Here is a 19,047-nt window from a genome sequence, read left to right on the forward strand (position 1 = left end):
GGGCCGCGCCCGCCAGCGGCAAGTGCAGCGGCAACGGCACCTACGCCTGCGGGCTGTGCGAGTGCGAGCCCGGCTACCTGGGGGCCCGCTGCGAGTGCCGGGAGGGCGCCATGGGCGAGCTGCACCACGCGCTGTGCCGTGAGGCCGAGGGCAAGCCCCTGGGCAGCGGCCGGGGCGAGTGCAGCTGCAACCAGTGCCAGTGCTACGAGAGCGAGTTCGGCAACATCTACGGGCCCTTCTGCGAGTGCAACGACTTCTCCTGCGCCAGGTACAAGGGAGTCCTCTGCTCAGGTAGGAGCCTTCCCTCCCTTGTGTTGCAGTGTGATGTCATAGCCTGTCTCAGTTATCCCGGTTCCTTCCCCGGGTGTGCCAGTCACCTCTTCCTTCCCCTCCCTTGCCCCTGCTGAGTGTTGTCCGTCAGTCTTGGCATTCTAGAAAGGGCACCGTGTGTTTGGCAAAGTTCAAAAGATGCCTCTCAGCCCTGGGGGACATTGGGCCATCCAGGTGTCATTTGTCCCCTGAGACTCCCCACCCCTTACCTGGTTGGTGGGATCCCTACCCCTTCCCTCCCCCTCTCCCCGGGGTTAAAAGACACAGCAACCACACGGTTCTTGGGTTCTGTTGGAGCTGTTGCTGGATTCAGAGGCCTTTGGGGCAGGAGTAAAGCTCTGGATTGAAACCCTCCAGCAGAACCCGACTCCTTTCCTTGACCTCGCCTAAAGCCTTTCTGCCAGAGGTAAACCTGAGCTCCTGAATGCCTGGACTTGTCCCAAGTGCCAGCTGCAATATCCAGCTAGCCAAAGATGTCTCTGAGGTGAAACCACCACAGCTGCTGCCTTTGGTCAAGCAGCAAGGGCCAGACGAGCCCAAGCACGTTCCATCCAGCTCTATGGGTATTTAATTCCAATACCCTTGGGTCCTCAGTGTCGTGGTAGTGAGAAAGCTGCTGCAGAATGGGGCTGGAGTGTGCAGGGAATGTGCCCTGTTTCTCTAGGAGTCTGTGCTCCCTTTCTTTTCTTTATGGGAATGAGGAGGGAGAGGTTTAGAGGCATACACAGTTAAGAGCAAAAATGGCATTATCCTCATCAGAACTGGATTTCCAGCATTGGAGTCAAAGGCTGTCTCCCTGCATGTCGGGATCTTTAGCTTGTCAGAGTGACCCCGAGAAAAGTTAGAAAGTCCCTAAGAAGGAGTCAGAGTTCTTCATTTCTCTGTCTCAAGGTTGTTTATTGTATCTTATCTATAAAATTCTTTCTCCTGTCCTGCCTTATACTAAAAACTACATGTACAATATTTACATTAACTTTCCAATACCTATCACCTATGTTAGACAGTGAGCTTCTACTCTAAGCCAGTCTGTAAGTGCCAACATCACAGCAGAAGATGGAGGCCAAGAAGAAGAAGGAGAAAGGCTGGACATGCCCAGATCCCTCCATCTTGCTTCCTGAACCCTCATACCAAAAACCCCAAAATCTACCTTTTCACCCCTTGATAACTTCACTGTTATTCTACCTAAACTGTTGTGGCTTGCTGATTTTCATATAAGGTTGGTAATTTGCTCCATGGGTCATAATCAAAACCACAGGCATTTTGGGCTCCGTGGCTGGGCTTCTGAGCCCCCTGGCAGGGGTCTTGGCTGTCCTGGACAGCCAGAGGGATGTTCTGGGTTCCCACACCTGCAGGTTTGTTTGCTGCCTGCATCCCACAGAGATGAGCAGAGTCTTGGCTTTGGTGTTGTTATTTTGATGTAACTATGCACATCTCTTGCACACTGATGTATTTCCCCAGGAAAGAGTAAACCAGCACTGGCTTGAATCCCCTGAGGCTTTTTTGGTGTTGTCATAGGTTGGATTTTTCCTACGTGTGCCATCCTTCCCTGCCTAGGCAGAAACAATCTTCTTTTAAAGATGAAGTGTGTGGTGTAATCCCCTGGTGCCTCACAGGTGAAAGGAAAGATTGTGTTTCAGGCTGTTACTTATTAGAGAAAAGCTGTATTAAAGATTCCTAAAGCTGTTTTATGTGTGGATTTTTCTCCCACTGAGAAAACAAGTCATTCACTGGGAAAGCTGTAGCCAGTCAGCTTTGCTTAAACAAAGGTAGACGAGTTATTTAGCTGTGTTTGCTAAGATGGTTTTAAAACCTCATCAGTCCAAGGTCAAATAATTTACCTTGAACATAATTGCCTGGATTAGCCTTCAGACATAATTCCCTCAGTTGGATCAGGGCAAAGGGCTGTTCTTTAAAATTTGCCTGCTTTCAAGCAAGTAAAATATTTCCGTGGCTGAAAACCTTGGACAAGAATTCCAAACAAGTGTAAGCTTGGAAAAAATAGTTACTTTTTATGTTTTCTCCAGGGAAGTGATGTTTTTTCCACTGCTGTTTATCTTGCCCTGCATATTTCAGAGCGGGGCAATAAGCTTTGGTTGCAAGTTTCGGACTGTTTGAGTCGGTTGTGTTGTTAGGTGGATAGAGGATGTTTGTGTTAATTTTCCTGTAGCCTGGCTAGTGATTTTGTCACTGCTGAAGATGAGGCAGGCAGTACTCTGGGTTTGGAATTGCCCTGGAGATCCCTGCTGGGATCCAGTGGGAATGGCCAGTTCCACCCTGACAGTGACTGCCCAGACTGGGGGGGTCTGTGGAGCTCTCCCTGCTGATGCATGAGTGGAAAGATGGGTGAGCGAGCACGAAAAAAGTGTTTGAAGGTAGACGGGGGAAAAATTAAACTCAACTGTGAAGTAATTAGGAGCACTGCTGCCTGGGAGCTCTCCAGAAGACCACATTGCTTTGATAGCATCATCCCACCCAAAAGGAGGGTATTTAAAAGCAAGCAGGGCATGAACACTATAAAGAGAGGTTGTAAGTTACTGGTGGAGCAGTTGCTGCAAGAGAAGGACACACCTCTGCTCAAATTTCCTTTCCAGCAGGAGGGCTAGAGCTCTGGGCTCCACAGGAAAGCAAGTTATGTATCTTCTGTTGCACCTGCTTGCCTCTGTCCCTGTGGGGGATGTCTGGTGCTGGGAAGCACATCATAGCTGGTTTGGGATTTGCTGAAGCTTTTAAAAGTAATTTGAAAGTCCTTTTTAGAGCTATGAAAGAAAACAAAGGGTGGGCTGAGGCCAAGCAAGCTCTTTGCTTGAGGGATAGGATGGAGTCTAGCATGGCTGAATGAGTTGTAATGCTGAATCTGAATTGTAGCAAGTGCTGTGCCAGTGACAAGGCATTTTGAGGTGTTTTTTTCAGGCCAAGAGGCTTGGGATTTCCCAGCCCACCACAAGCTTGCATGGCAGGGCTATGCCCAAGGGGTTGCCCCTAATGAACAGCCCTCTGCTACACAAACATCACTGGGGCCTTCCAGCAGACCACGCTCTCTCCTCCATACAAATGGGGTCTTTTCAGAAAAGACCAGGTTTTTAGCTCAGCACTGGACATCTGTCCAGCAGCGTAGGTAGACTTGGAAGCCAGAAGAGTTTGGGTGATGCCTTGGGAGCAGTTGATTCTCAGGGCAGTCGCTGTGGTGGCTGGTTGCTGGTTTTGTTCCTGCTGGGGGTGAAATGACACCCTGCCCTCACTCTGTCTTTTCCTGGGCGCAGTGTCTGTCCCTGAAAGGCTCTGTCATGCCTGTGCCTGTCACTCTCTGAGGGGAGTGCAGGTTTTAGCTAAAGCACAAACCAAAAAAGCAGAGTGTGGGGAGCTGTAATTTTGCAGCAGATTATTGTCTCCGTCCTTGCTGGGGAGTTTCTTGGCTTAGACCCATGAGGGAAACTCATCACTGCTGTCAAGGGTTTTATTTATACTCTTTGAAGCCTCTGGTTGCATAGAAGGCAGTCACTGCCTCTCTGTGCATTTCTGATGACTGACTGTGCTTTGAAGAGTGGAACCCAGCCTCAGGTTTAGCACACAGGCTGTGGCATCCCCCACCAAAGGCATTCACACCTGCCCCAGCTGTTGAACAAGGTGATGCCACAAACCTGGAGTGCCCATCCCACTCAGAGCTGATGAGAAAGCAGCCAGTCCCACCCGAGCTGAGGTTCTGGGGAGCACCAGGAGGAGACCACAGATTTCTGAGCTGAGAAGTAAAAATCCACTCAGGCAAACTGCTTTGCACTTACATGGCTGTGGCATGAGCCCATCACCCATCTGTGCAGGCATTTCTTCCTTTTATGATCTGTAGTAAAGCTGTCCCCATTGAGTCACTGCCATGGCACAGGGATGGGTGGCATGTTATGCTCAGGCATCCTGTATTCCCAGCAGAAGCCTAGTGGGGTGGAAATACTCTGAAATGAACTTGTTTCTTGTGACTTGCATTTGGTCCTTTGGCTAGGAAAAAAAAATCCTGGTCCGTTTATAAATATTGGAGCCTCATTTTTGTCAGCATTTGAGAGGAGAGATGCCTGCAGACAGTGCTGCTTATGGCTCCAGTCCTTTTGTAGTCCCCCTCATGAAGTGGAGGAGCAGATTTTGGGTGAGAAAGAATCTAAAGAACCAGCAAGATTTAATTCCTGTTAGTGGGAGGTTTAACATGCCTCCTGCATCTGTGAGGGAAGTATGAAAAGGGAGTAATTTATAATGTGGAGTAAATGTTAATTCAAGTTGCATCCAACTCAGAATCAATGTCACTTAGTCACTGATAAGTGGCATTTGTTCTGCTGCCCCCCAAGGCCAGGTAACAGCTCTGGAGCAGCTGTTTCAATCCATTAATCCAGCTTCTGGAGGGGCCATAGGGGATGGGCTACACAAGTGTTCTGTTCTTACAAAAGAAATTCAGTTGGGTTATCTGCAGCACTGTGCTCTGACAAAGCAGGCAGAGGCTTCCCAAACCCTCAAATGCTTTACTCCCAGTTTTTCTTTGGGTGGAGAGGTTGCCTTTTTGCATTGAGATCTTCAACACATCACTCTGTCCTCTCTACTCTGAAATGTGCGTGGCTGTGGGAGGGGGGCAGAAATCCCTCCTGCCTGCAGCTGGGCTGGGGAAGGGGCAGCTGGCTGCACAACCCACAGGCTTTTGAACTCCTTGGCTGCCCGCCAGGCACTTTGACAAAGGAGGAAACATCTCTGCCCTAATTGCATTCCTGAAGGTCCCATAAAACAAGGTGGCAGGAGGGAGGAGAGGCCCCAGTAAGGGCATCACACATTTGCCTCTAATGAAGAAAGACTGGCTTGTTGGAGGCCAGGCTTCATTAGTTTCCGTTGCTCCAGACCTATTTTTACTTGGATGGGGGGACACAGTAATATAGCATTGTATGGGTCTCTAAAGAAATTTCCCCTTACCCACCACCGCTGTTCCCCAGCTCCCTGTGTGTCATTTGTGTGCTCTTCAGTCAGGACTCTGGTTGTGCACAGGCACATCTATAATTACAGAGAGCACTTGTCATGCTGCAGCCCTTCCTCCCCATAAAACACAAAAGATCTCATCCCGAAAATCCATACTGCCTGAGCAACACGGCAGCTACTGATGATGGTCCAGCTTTGGGGGATCAGGTCTTTTGTGGTTTCTCTTCTTCATTTTTTTTAGAATTGGACAATAAATCAGATTTATGAACAGTTTTGCATCAGTAAATGAAGCTAGTCTCTCTAGCTTGTGAGCAGCTGTGAGCATCTGAGCTGGTTAAGGTGACTGAAGGTCGTGGCTGGCTGAAGCACAGCACGATGGGGATGCCCTGGAGCACAGGAGCTGGTCTGGCCTCCCTCACCAGCACAGGGCTTCCAGTGACACAGAAAACTCAGACCAGCAATAGAGCAGCGGGTGTCATATCTGCAAGTATGTGCAAGTGTTAGAATCACTTCTGAGATGGGATGTGGGAAGGGAGAGCTCATTGAAAATTGGGGGTTTATTTTGCTGATGTGTGATGCGGCTCCAGCTGCCCTGCTGAAACCACTACATAAACTGCTGAGCTCATTCAAGTCCTCAGCATTTACTTCTGAATGCTTCCTCTCTTGGTCTTAGTAAATAGGGAAGCTCAGGGAGGTTTCAGCCTGTACTAAGGCCCAGGGAGATAAGGCTGTTTTGTTTTGTTTTGTTTTGTTTTGTTTTGTTTTGTTTTGTTTTAACACGCCTCAAATTAGAAACCTCACTCATGCTTTTGCAATTTGTTTTCACTGTACCCTGTCCATAACACATTTAACAGCCAGTGGGATGATGGCTCAGTGCCAGTGCCCTGGTTTCTGGTCCTGCATTAGAGCTCCATGCTTTGAGAGTGGCACTTGGGTTTGATTCCCCTGCTGGTACCTCCGCCCTGGGGATTTGGATGGGATCTGTTGCTACACAAATCACTGTGCCTGTGGACACATCATCTGGAAGTAGACTTCCTTCCACATGGACTTTTGTAGTTACTATTCACCTACCCAGTGGTGAATAAAGCTACCATCCTGGGTAGCAATAACAACTGCCTCCTGGATGGAGGATGCTGGTGTGCATCTGAAAGCTCAGATGTGAGAGTAAAGGTGATCCACATCTTGCAGACACACCAACGGCATTTTATTTTTGATCTTAATGATTTTCATTCCTAATGCCTAAATTTTTACCAGAAGCAGCTGTTAAGAAAGAAATGGGTAGTATTTGATTTGTTAACCTCTGAGGTGCAGGTGATGTTTGAGTGTGGTTTGGGGAGGAAGGAGAGCTTCCTTTGTGCCCACTGTCTGTGGCTATGCTGCAGGTGGGGTGGCTTTTGACAAATGTACCCCTGCCACAAGAGAAGAGGGTGGCCTGTGGCAGAAAGAAGAGAGGGAACAGAGCCTAAACCACATCTGCAATGTTTCCTTTTAAGTCACGTCAAGTCTTGTTGTCTGTAGGTTTTTCTGAGCACTGCTTAGTAAAAGAGAACCTGAAGGGGGGAGACAAAAGGGCCATATAGATATGGAAGTTAAAAATAATCCTTTGGCTGTTGCTAAGTGCTAGTGCAGCTGTGAGCCAGGCAGCTGCAGGGAGATGCAGCTCCCTCTCTGGGGCAGCTGCCCCACAGGTCAATCCCTCTGTGCTTCCAATGTGGGAGGAGGATGGGGAGCACACATCTCCCAACATATTTGAGGCTTATTTTGGTGACAGAGGATGCAGTGTCAGCTCGGGTCGCTGTGCTGTAACCTCACAGTTGCTTTATGAGCAGTCCCAGTCATTCGCAGCAGGTTGGGGGCTCAGGGGTCAGTGGCTGCGGGTGCTGTCGGGGTGCAGGGCATGGGAGAGTGCTTTGGGGTGAGCAGAACCAAGTAAAGTCCTCTGAAACAATACCCTGTGTCATTAGGGTGTTGTAGCACTGTGAATGCCCCTTTTCCCACCAAAGAGCAGGGTAGGAGGAGGAGCCTGGGCTGGAAGACACAGCAGTCTGTGTATGTTGTCACACTGTGTGGGGCACAGAGTGCCCTTGGCAGCCCACAAACCTGGTTTCAGGCACCTGAGATCTCTTTCCTACAGTGCCCCTTGCAGAGCCCAGGGGACCTTATGCTCAGAACAGACAACAAGGACATGGCACTACTGTAGCATCTCTCTTTTACAATGTGGTCAAAACTCAGACTGCATGTTTATCTTCGAGCTTCCTAAAGACCTTTCTCCTTGGTGCATTCCCATTTGGCCTTTGCTTTTATCACCTGCAGGAGCTTCTCGGCCAAGGGTCCTGTCCTGAGATGTCTGTGAGCCAGAGAATAAATGGATAGAACAAAATAATCCCCCTGAATAAGAAGGAAAAATAAACCTCTGACTTGCTGTGTCCCATAGCTGTGAGGAACTGAGGCCAGAGCACCTGTGCCTGGTGTCACTACTGGGGGTGGGCATCCCCTCTCCAGCTTACATCCCTCCTCCACCTGTGAAACAGTTTGGCTCCAGTAAGAATAGACTACAAACATTTAATAAGGAACGAATCTAATGGGGCACCTCTGCTGTCCTCTTCCTTTTCTGGGGTTAAACTGCAAAGCTGTTCCGCTGACTCTCGTCACATGGATTGCTGTAAAGAAATAGAAGGTTTAGGTCAGTTCCATTTATTCCAGTCCAGTGGGTCAGCTTAAAAAAAAAAAAAAAGTAAGGATCAGGCCAGCTGGAGCAGGCAGGGCTGAGAACTGTGGTGGGGAAGAGGAGTCAACTGAATCCACCTTCATCCTACTCAGACTGATGCCACTCTTGCCCTGCTTACGAGCTCCCTGCAGGTGCTGTTTGGCTGTGTGTCCAGTGTCATTTGGCTGCACTATGTCAAAGTCCCAAACCAAGAAAAATGCCTTTTTTTTTTTTCTTTAAATGTGTGTTTCCATAAACCAGATCTTTTCTTAGGCCAGCTGTTGAAATGTTGATATTCCTGCTTGCCCTCCTGTAGAGTGTGGGGCTGCTGTGGGGTTGCAACATTTTGGAGCTGCAGAATGTGATTGCTCAAGCAGTGATTTACAAAACGTTTCCACAGGTGAGGAAGGAACTGTGGAGGCGCCTGCTGCTGCTGACACATGTGGGATGTTGGCTTTTAGGCCTTGTTCTGGCAACAAGAGCTGGTGTCTGGGCCCTGGGGTCAACCCGGGCTGCTTCCTGTGGTGCCTTGGGTCTGGCCATGCTCTTCCAGACAGCAGTGAGCTCTGAGAGCAACACTTGAAACCTCTCAGCCTTTAGTGTGGAGTGTCATTGAGAAAGTCTGCTCTTCACCCAGTTTGAGGAGGAGCAGAAACTACAGGGACATGTCTGAGACATGCTCACCTAAGGCTGTGGGCAGCCTGCAGTGTTCTGTGCTTGCATCATGTGCTTGCTGTGCCAGGGTGGCACCTTCTGTGCAGGGAAAGCTTACTTGAGGGCATGGACACCCAGCCCTGAGCTCCCAGATGATTTGAAAGGCTGTAGAGAGATTCCACACTAGGGTTGTGTGAGTGGCTGGCTGGCAGTAGCATTCCTCTGTAGAAGTGTTTGATTTTAACTGGTAGGCAAAGGGCTCCTGAGCATTAGCCAGGACCAAATTCAGCAGGGTGTCCTGTGGTGATCTGGGTGTGCTCATCTCCAGGAGCCCATAGTCCCAATGCAGAGGGGGGCTGAGAGCCACGTGGGAGGTGTTTGCATTCCAGATTTCATCTTCATGGAGTCTGGCACACAGATCCTCAGTGGCCTTTTGGAGGAGCATGGGGCTGACTCAGTGCATGTGTTTACTCACATCTCCAATCCTTGGGCGGCTCCTGGAACCGCTTCCTCCCAGGACATTATTTCCATGCTTCCCCAATCTTTCTCTTCTTCTTCTTCCTCTCAGAATTTATTTTTCCCCTTAACCTGGTTTCTCTTCTCTTTTCAGTTTAATATTGAGTCATGTGCCTTGTCCTCTAAGAGCGTGTGCCTCCCCATCCTGCTCCCTATCCTGCTCCATGCCTGTTCAAAAGGCTGAAGATCCCAGAGTTCAAATGGCCTCTGGGCTGGGACAAACAGCATGGGGTGACCCTTGTCTGCTGGCTGTGACCTGTGAAAGCATGGTAAAAGCAGTGTAAAAATGCCTGGTCCCCTCTCTAATTGCACTGCTAAGGACCCCCGTGCTGTGCTTCAGGTCAGAGATGGCTGCACGTCAGTGCAGGTGGATGGTTCTTAGCTAGAATGCTTTGTGCCCCATGGATATGCTCCTCTAGATTTCTTTCACAGCAGTTAAATGCAGTATTTGTTATTACACCACCAGGCATTAGCATTACATTGCAACCTGGTAAATATTATTGATTATTGTGGAGTTGGACTCTGCGGTCCTAATGGGTCCCTTCCAACTTGAGATATTTTATGATCTTTGCATGGATTTCTCACAGGAACACCAGTGATGATTCCCTTTGTGTTAGTGCTCAGTGCTGTGCTTATTCCTTTTGTTCCTTGGTGTTCCTGGCAGCAGGCATACCCTGCCTGCCCCACCTTGCTCACACCAGGGCTTTGTGTTGCCATTTCACTGAAACTGCAGCTAGGTTGGGCATTCTCTCCCTGGTGTATGGAGTGCTGCTCTCCCAGAGTCTCTATTCCTGGCACGAAAGGGAAAAGCTGCCATTTGTTACCCCTCCTTTCTCCCTGCCCAGGCTCTTATTGCTGTCCAAGCCTTGCAGCTCTCCCCAGATCTGGCAGCAGCTCCTTGAGGGCCAACCCGCACAGAGCGCTGCTGTTCCTGCCTCCTTTCACTGCAGTTTCTCCTTGTCCCTGAGCAGACCTTTAGCAAGTGTGAATGCATGCTAATGAGCCATTAAATGCCCGGGCAGAATTAAAGAATACAGGAGTGACGTCTTTGACATCTTTATGGGAGCCAGAGCTCTGTCTTTGGGGCTCTGTTCTTAAAGTGGCACAACATGTGGGTTGCAACCAGAGGTGTCATCTGAAGATTCATGCACATACCCAAACCCCCTGTCCTGTGCAGCTGCCCTCTCCCAGGGCTAAAAACTCCACAAAAAGCTCCAAAAAAACCAAGATGAGCTCAGAAAATAAGGCTTAGATGGTCTTAGAACAAAGTCTCTTTAAATGCTCTACTAGCCAGCATCTCGGTGAGTTTGGTGTCTGAATTTGGTCTCTGGTGATAGTCATTGACAGAAATGCACATTTGGAAATGAATGTTGTGTTTGGGGCTTAAAGGCAGAAAGCCTCAGACCAGCAGGTGAGTGGAATTCTGGGTCTCTGCATCTTTTGTTGGCATGCCCTGAATTTTGCTCAGTTTCATTTAAAAAATTGAGCTTACGTAATTGACCTGAAAGGGAAGTGCAGCACAGCCTGTGTGTTCATTGTTTCTCCTTTTTTTCCTTTCCTTGTCTTGCTTTGAGTGATATTCTGACTTTTTCCAGGTACTTTGTTAAGGGAGAAATCTGTTACAAAACCACGGACCTTTGGTGAACTTGCACCATGGGAGAACAATAAACACCTGCATGTGGGCAGATAGAGGTTGATAGGAAGGGAAAGTGGCCCTTTTTGAGTTACAGGTTTGGAGGGAGACACAGTAGGGGCAAAAACCCCAGAGGACTCACACGCACCAGCCCCTTCTGATCTGGTTTAAGAAATAATATGAGTTGTTGGCAGTTCCTGCAGTGCCTTCCATGTCAGGTACTTAGGGGGTAACAAAGCCAAGGATGAGCACGTGCTCAGAGTGGAGGGCTGGTATTTGGGCCCGTGGTTCAAAGGAGAACAGCACATCCATCCCAAGTGCCTCCACTCAGGATAAAGCTCTGTGCCTCTGGGAGGATCTGGCACCAGCCCTTGCCCCATAGCTCTCCCTGCATCAGTAACAGAGTTGGCAGCAGGACCTGAAAGCTCCAATTCCCCGCTCTGGATCTCCATCCAAAAGGCCACATGTGGCAGGCTTGGCTGAGGAGCTAATGTGAGTAGAAGTCAAGGATTTGTGGAGTGCTGAGCCACTTGGAAAAAAAAAAGAAAAAAGAGGAAGGCTTTATTTTAAGAAATGCAGCTTTAGATCTCTTTCAGGAAATGACTTCTCCTTGCCCATTTTGGCTTTCTGATGGATCATCAGCTGTATCTCGTGGTTGCATTTCAGCTTCACTTCTTTAGCAGAGAGAAGGAAAATGAGGAAAGGCTGGCCAGGGCTGCCACAGGAAATCCGCCTGCCCTGGATAGCTTTCAGCTGCCTTCATGAAACAGCAGTTTCCAAAACCATGTCTTCCTTGTCCAGTTCTCACTGAACCCAGAAATTCCCAAGTGAGGAGAAACTGGAGTGCTGAGGGGGGTTTTTGTCATGGCAGTGCTGCACTGTGGGATGCTGGCAGTAATGTCCAGCTGGTGATGGGACTTGTGGTACCCATGGCTGAATTAGCAGCTTGAGCCTGCATTTATTCCTTCACCTTTGGTTTCATTAGTCTGCATCTCCAGTGCTGTTTTTGATGATCAGTGGGCCCAGTGCTGGGACTGAAATCTTGGTTAAACCCATACGCTTCAGGATATGAACATCCATTGCAGTGGGAAGATGCACAGATCCATGGTGTCTGGTGTAAATAACATTCAGAAAAGCACTATTTACTTCTTACTAACCCCTTAGTGTTTGTTTTGCTGCTTCAGTATTGCATTGTGGATAAATGAATGTGGGCAAGCTCTCTCCTGGTGTGAGTGGAGGCAGTTGGATGAATTTCAGGTTACACAGAAACCTTGGACCCTTGACGTTTGTCTGTCTGTGTTTATGTTGTAGTAGCTTCCTTAGCACAAGGAGGTTGTTATGCTCAGTGGGCTCCAGGGATTGGGGATGCTCCTGCCAACCTGCCACCCTTGTTTTCCCTGCTGGACTGGCATGACCCAGGGGGTGGATCCTAAACCCATCCCCGCTGTTTAAAACTTCTGGAGCTGTCTCCAAGTCCCTGTGGGTGCTGACCATCTGGCAGTGCCCTGGGCCTGAGCTGGGCCATGGGCAGGCTGCCTGGCCTGGCCTCTTGATGTGCAGCACTGCCTGCTTTGAGCCATGGAAAGAAATTACTGGGGAAGTTGATGATTTATTTGCCTGGGCAGGCACTGTGTCTTACCCTAGTCCTTTCTCAAATGAAAAGCCCTATGTGTTCTAAGTATTCCAAGCCTTTTCTGCTGCCCTTCTTCCTCCCACTCAAAATGTGCTGTGCATTGAGCCTCTCCCCCAGACACTTTTGCTGAGAGATTGGCCCGTCTGGTACAAAAGTGGTGCTCAAGCAGTGCCCTGTGTCAGGAGGGTTTGACTTCTCTCATAAGCAGATGTTTTTGATCCATGGTTGTGGACCCCTTCTTCACTGGGGCTCTCTGGGTGAAGAAGCAGCCAGGGCTTGTTAAAGGGATGACACTGGAGAATCAGGAAATTGCTTGCCATAACTTATTTCTCTTAGTTGTTTTGCCTGTGGGTTTTTTCCTATTTCAGACTAGTTGTTCAAATAACCAAAAATGACAAAAGCACAGCCTTTTGGAGATTGTGACCCAAAGTCTGGATGTGAGCACAGAGGCACAAAAATAAATGGCTTGATTTAATGGGAGCAAAATACAGTATGATCTTTCTCCTCCTGAGTGCTGAGAAACCACTAAACTGGCTTAAAAATCTTGACTAGTTTTTCTTTTATGTTAGGCACATCAGTTTAATCTTCGAGAAGATGGGGAAAAAAAGGAGTGTTGGAGGAGGCTTGTTTTCAAACCGTTTCCACCTCTCCATAAAAACTAGGATCATATTTTTTGTTTCAGAAGAAAGCTGGTATTTTTTGAATGACTTTGTCATCCCCAGAGGTAGGAAGCTTTAGGAGAACCACCTTCCATGAAAAGCCCCAGTGACAGAGCTTTTAGTGCACTGAGTTTCAGACCTCTTGGTGCAGTTCCGAAAAGGCGCAGTTATCGCGGAGGGCAGACGGGCTGTCCTGCCAAGCAGGGTCACAGCCTGCTGTCAGGAAGGCTGGGATGAAGTCAGGGTCAGAGGCTGGAAGCTTCTGCCAGAAGCTGCTATCCTGATTTGGGAATGACCCTGCTTGGGAATAACAAGAACAGCGCTGCTGTGGGGGTGCCATGCTGGGGGCAGGGAGGATTTGGGCTGTGGCTGCCATCCTGGGGGGCAGCTGGGGTGAAATGAGGATGGATGGATGTCCAGGGAAAAGCTTCCTGAGTGACAGTGAGATGTGCAGCCTAGCCAGAGCACAGCAGTGGGATGAAGATGTGTTTTGGGATGGGGAGAGATGGAAGCACCTGCTGGGCTGTGAGTCTCTGCCCACTCTGGTGCTGTCCTTGGGAGCAGTGCACCCCATGGCTCCTGCCCAGATGGATCCCAGACTAGTAAAGCTCAGTCTGGGGACTGCTCTCCCCCCACAGAAGCATTGCTTTCCTCTGCACACCCTCCCAGCAGGTTTCTGCAGCCTCCTGACATGTGTTTTCTGTTAGCCCTGCCCCGAAGGTCAGGAGCTAACTGGAAAGAATGTTATCAAATTCAGGGGGAGCATTTCATTTCCTAGTTAGATCTGGATCTTTAAACTTTTAAGCTTGTCTCATTTTGAATATGGGAACAGAAGAAAGCATCTCTTATTATGTTTGAAGAACATAATTAATGTATTTTGGCTTCACAAACCAGCTTTAACGGAGAATGTACAAACTCAAAGGGTTCAAGGGGGTTAAAGTCCAGGGTGATGTCCTGCACCACGAGACTGCTGCTGGTGCAGAGGTGTCTTGAAACACACCCTCCTTGAGGACATATTGCTGTGGAAATGAAACTGGGAAGTGAAACTGGGTTCATCATGGGCACGGTGGTGGAAGGTTTCCTGCAGGCATGATGATGGCACAGAGAGTGCTTAGCCACATCAGCACTGTGTGTGACCGTGGGAGAGAGAGCTGGGACTGGGAACGAGCAGCACGCTGTGCTGCAACATGTGAGTACTGGGTAACACTGCAAACCACAGCTCTGGGTTGCTGTCACCAAAACCCTCGCTGCCACATTGCCCCAGGACTCCTCTCGGTTTGTGTCCCTAGTGAGAGGATGGAGTGTATTCACACCTCTGGTGCTCCAGGTGGATGTTGAGAAGTGGGACAACTCTTATTGTGCCCATCTGAAAACCAAATGTTTCTCATTCACTGAGTTTCTCCAGTCTTCAGGCTGTGTGGGAGATGGATGGCACCAGAAGTGTAGCTCATGGTGCTTGCAGCAGTGGCCACTCTTTCAAGCTGATGAAGCAGTGAAGGCTGTGACATCTTTGCCGTTGAAGGTCAAGATGGAAATTCCTGCTCTTGGCACATTGACTATGATGAGCTTCAGCCAGTGACTTGTTGACCACTAAGCCAGTGTGGCCAAGGCAGGAAACACATGTCAATGTGTTTTGACATTTTAAGCTCACACCCCACACTTAGTCACCCTCATACAGAATGGCTTTTTCTTCATCCCTGTCAATAAACAAAACCACATCCTTTAAGATGCTGTTTCTTAAGTTTTCCAATCACAGTGGTTTAATAGGATGCATTATTTGCAAATGGCCATTTCCCTTCCCCAGAACAGTAATTTTAGGCTCTACTTCCAGCCTGCCAGGGGCTGGAAGGGATGTGCAGGCCTTCTAGCCTCCTGTGACCTAGCACTGATGCCTTTAAAAACGGAACCATTTTGTGGTCCAGAGACAGATTTCCTCTGGACTCACATCTTGTGCTGCATTCTGTGGTGTCCTAGGAGAGGTGAGGGGTGATATGAATACCATCAGCTTGCTTCTCTTGGCCCTCACAGTTCAAATTCAAGCCTGAGCGCATTTACTAATCACCAGCTTTGGATTCCTTGAAATGTGCCATTTAACAAAACCATAGTTTATAGCTAATTTGGACATTTCGCATTGCCATGAAACCTGCTGTGTGTGAGAGCCCAGTCACCTGAATTAATTGTGAGTAAAAGCCAGACACCCCATTTGGTTTGCCTGTGAAGCGATGGTCCTGGTGATTGGTCCTCCAATCTGCAGCTGTGGATGTAGCTGAGCCCATGGGCTCAAACCCAGAGCTTTCTGTCTGAGGAAAGGGCAAGGCTGTCATTGTGAAGGCAAGCAGAGCAAGAGATTTTAATCTCCATCAGATGTAGGCGCAGAAGGAGGTCACCTCTAGAGATCTTGTAAACATAATCTCCTTTGTCCAGTAATGTTTGAATATGCAGGCTGGATCCAAAGCAAACGGTGGGAGTGCAGAAGAGGCTGTAGAAGGACAACTTGTGATGTGCTGGGATATATGAGATGCCTAGTAAAACAGAAGGTGCTCCTGTGACTTTTGGCAGGGGATATAGCTTGGCAATCCACAGCCTCTGGTAATCTTGGCACGGTGGGAGAGGCAGGGAGATCCGTGGGTTTGTGTCGATGAAAGGAGCATGTGTATAATTTATCATGTCTGGGGTGCTTGAGGCTCTTTCCAGTGGAAAAGCTGAGCTGTAATTAGGTTGCTGATGAGCCTTGTGTACAAGCCCTTCAGCACTATAAACTATGCCGCAAAGGCATCCCTTCTCCTAGGGACTAGCCAGGGAAGAATTTGAGCAGTCTCCAGCAGATGAATGCCTTTCTGAAGCCAGCTGCTCAGTGGACAGCCACTCCACTTACTGTCACTGACAGCCTTGGAGGCTGTTGACTTTCTCAGCCCTTCACTAAGCCCCTTGGCTCCAAGGGGATGCTTCAGTGGAGAAGAGCCCTTACTGGATTGGTTTCTTCATCCATTTCTGCTGTGAGCTGCCCTGAGCTACTCCCTGGGGGGGACTCAGCTGGTCCCAGCAACCTTTGTGGCTCTGGTTGGGACACAGAGTTCTTGTTTGGACACAGGAAATAGTGCTTGTTGATATAATTTTTTCCAAGCTTTTAAGAGAATTTCTTAAGTAAAACTGTTAAGAAGAAAGGGAAGGAAATATTTTATGAAGTGGACAGCCTGCTAGGCGTTTTGCTGCTAAACTCTGGACTCAAAACCAGCAGGGGAGCAGTATTCCATTCCCATCTTAATATCTCTCGATGTAGACAGAGAAAGAAGAGATTATTTCATACAACAGTAGGAAGGAGGAAGTGCCCATTTGTCTTAAGCAGCAGAGGGAAGCTGGAAGAGTAATGAGTAGGTATTTTTTGCTGCTGAATGTTGATACTGATTTGATATTTAAGTGTTTCCCATCAGCATCTGTTTGTTGCCCTGCCAAGTAAGGTCTCTCTGGCAGCTCTTCCTGCTGGGCTGCTGGTCCCTCCCAGCCACAGCACCCAGTGGTGGCCTTCGGAATTCTGCTGACACCTCTCCCCTGCTGTCCCCCTCAGGTCACGGGGAGTGTCACTGCGGGGAGTGCAAGTGCCACGCCGGCTACATCGGGGACAACTGCAACTGCTCCACGGAGACGGACAGCTGCGTTTCCAGCGACGGGCAGATGTGCAGCGGCCGCGGCGCCTGCGTCTGTGGGAGGTGTCAGTGCACCGAGCCAGGGGCTTTCGGAGAGACCTGCGAGAAGTGTCCCACCTGCCCCGGTGTCTGTAGCACTAAAAGGTACCCGCAGGCAGTTCAGGAGGGATTTCACACTGGTGGGAAGGGCAGCTCTTTGGTTCCTGGGAGACTTTTCAGCTAAGGAATTACTTCTGCTTTGTTAAATGTGTGATCAGCCCCAGGCAAGCCTACTGCTGCTAGGAGCCCATGCTAAGCAGCCTGACAGTATCCCAGGTAGAGCAGCAACAAGTCTTGTTGCCCTAGTGCTCATGGAGATTCATGTCCCTGCTCATTTCCAGTGCTGTCTCATTCTGCAGGAAAGGCTGGCAACCCACTTTTGCTGCACTCTGAGCTGCAGATGTCTGGGTGCAGAGAGCTGTGAGCTGCAGAGGAGGGGAGGACTGGAATCAGAATCACTGCCCCTGCCTCACAGCGATGAAGGTGCCTCAGGCATCAGCCTCAGACTAGCACAGAGCAGCAGGACTGCCTGCCTTGATCTCAGGCAGGATGGATTTTGCCATAGCTGATGTGCAGCTCCTGACATCCAAAGGGCAAACAAACCCCAAACCTTTCATGGAATCCTTTGCACTTTCATTGAATCCTACAAGCTGCTTTGCACTTTCATTGAATTCTTTGCACTTTCATTGAATCCTAATAAATCCATCCTTGTGATGGAGATGCCTGGCCCTGAAGCTGCTCCTCCCTTGTGGTGCAGATGTGCAGCCTCCAGACCAGCACCCAAGGAGTTCCTTCCCAAGGGCTGAATCCCTGTGTTCATGCAGTTTCTGTGTGCTTAATCTTCCCCTCTGTGTGTGTTCCTGCAGGGATTGTATTGAGTGCAAGCTGTTTAACTCAGGAAGACTGGCTGATAACCAAACCTGCCAAAAGCACTGCAAGGATGAGATCATCACCACTGTGGATGTTCTTGGTAAGCTGGCAGCAGCAGGACTGCAGGTGGTGGGAGCTGGTGACTGTGGCATTGAACTCTTCTTAACCAGACTAAGACATACTTGTAAAGAAAGCTTCAGGGAGCACTTGGTATTTAGAAATGTGTGTGTAGGTAGTATGAATATGTGTATATGTGGTATGTGTGATGCTGTCTCCAGGCTATAATCCATACTGAAGTAAAAAAACTCCTTGATTTTAAATAACATCTAACCACTACTGCCAGTGCAGGGAGCAAAGAGGGTGGGGTGATGTCACATGAGACAGATGAGAGGAGTCGTGAGAGAGTGCAAAAGGACAAAGTATCACCCAAGAAAAGTAAAAGAAAGCAAAGCTGTTTTGCAAATGCGTTCTGCTTTGGTGGAACTGGCCGCTACAAGTCCCCCTGGCAATCTCCTGTCCTTTGTGTCCTCTTCTAGAGGTCACCCCACGTGTGCATCCTCAGCAGATGACTTCCCCCTCTCTTTTCAAGATATGTTCTGGGAGTGCCTGGTTGCTCTTTAGGGGAGTAGAGGGGATCCGTACAGATTTAATCACAATCCTGACCTTGGCCTTATCTCTTGGAGGGAGGGATGGAGATCAAGCAGGGATAAGTTACTGTCTGCATCTGGCATTTCCTCCTCTTCCTTGGTTTATAGATGTGGGAGTCCCGCACGTTGCTCAGCTTTTCACTCACTTCCTCCTAAGCTGTCTGCAGGTGATGTTTTTCCCATTGACTCCTCTCACATCCAGTGCCCCACTTTTAAATTATGACCAGTGGAGTTTCCTACCCTTCCCTTTGGGACACTTGCTCTCATTCTCTCCATTCACCGTGCAGTTTAGCAGGGAGTGCACCTGCACCAGCACCCTGCGAGAGGTTTGGAAGTTCAAAACACACAAAGCTCCTTTCTAATGCCTGTCTGGCCAGCACATATTGAGAATCAAAGCTCATCCCTCCTGCCTGGTTAATGTACTATGCCAAAGTCAGCTTTTGTTCTACCTGCTTCCTGGAAGGTGAGGCTGGGCTGTCGTTTTCCAGCCCCCCTGCATGGCTTTCAGAGAAAAAACCAGCCAGATTGCTGCTTTAAGACATTTTTGGGAATTATGCTTATGCTTCTGTTGAACTATTGCTGTCAGATTGCACATAGGACTACGATCTGGAGCTCAAGGCACTTCATAGCTTGGAGATCTGAGCTGCTAGAGGAAGAGGTAAAGCAAAATATTCCTAAAGAAAGTTCTTATGGACTTCTTCACAGGCAGACTTGGCCAAATCCTACTTTTCAAGTACCTTTGTATAATTCAGCACATATTACAAGTTCCTGCTG

General features: G+C 48.9%; 1 protein-coding gene across 1 annotated transcript in view; it reads left to right on the forward strand.

The window, feature by feature from the left end:
- ITGB5 (integrin subunit beta 5) overlaps nt 1-19,047 on the forward strand; it is a 55,062-nt gene that overhangs the window by 31,441 nt on the left and 4,574 nt on the right. Inside the window, exons 9-11 of the mRNA XM_031057216.1 lie at nt 1-291; nt 16,639-16,861; nt 17,623-17,726. The exon at nt 1-291 is cut by the window's left edge and continues 106 nt beyond it. Coding sequence (XP_030913076.1) covers nt 1-291; nt 16,639-16,861; nt 17,623-17,726 — 618 coding nt within the window. The remainder of the gene's footprint in view (nt 292-16,638; nt 16,862-17,622; nt 17,727-19,047) is intronic.

The sequence above is a fragment of the Geospiza fortis genome, unplaced genomic scaffold, assembly GCF_000277835.1.
Source record: "Geospiza fortis unplaced genomic scaffold, GeoFor_1.0 scaffold112, whole genome shotgun sequence".
NCBI classification, from domain to species: domain Eukaryota; kingdom Metazoa; phylum Chordata; class Aves; order Passeriformes; family Thraupidae; genus Geospiza; species Geospiza fortis.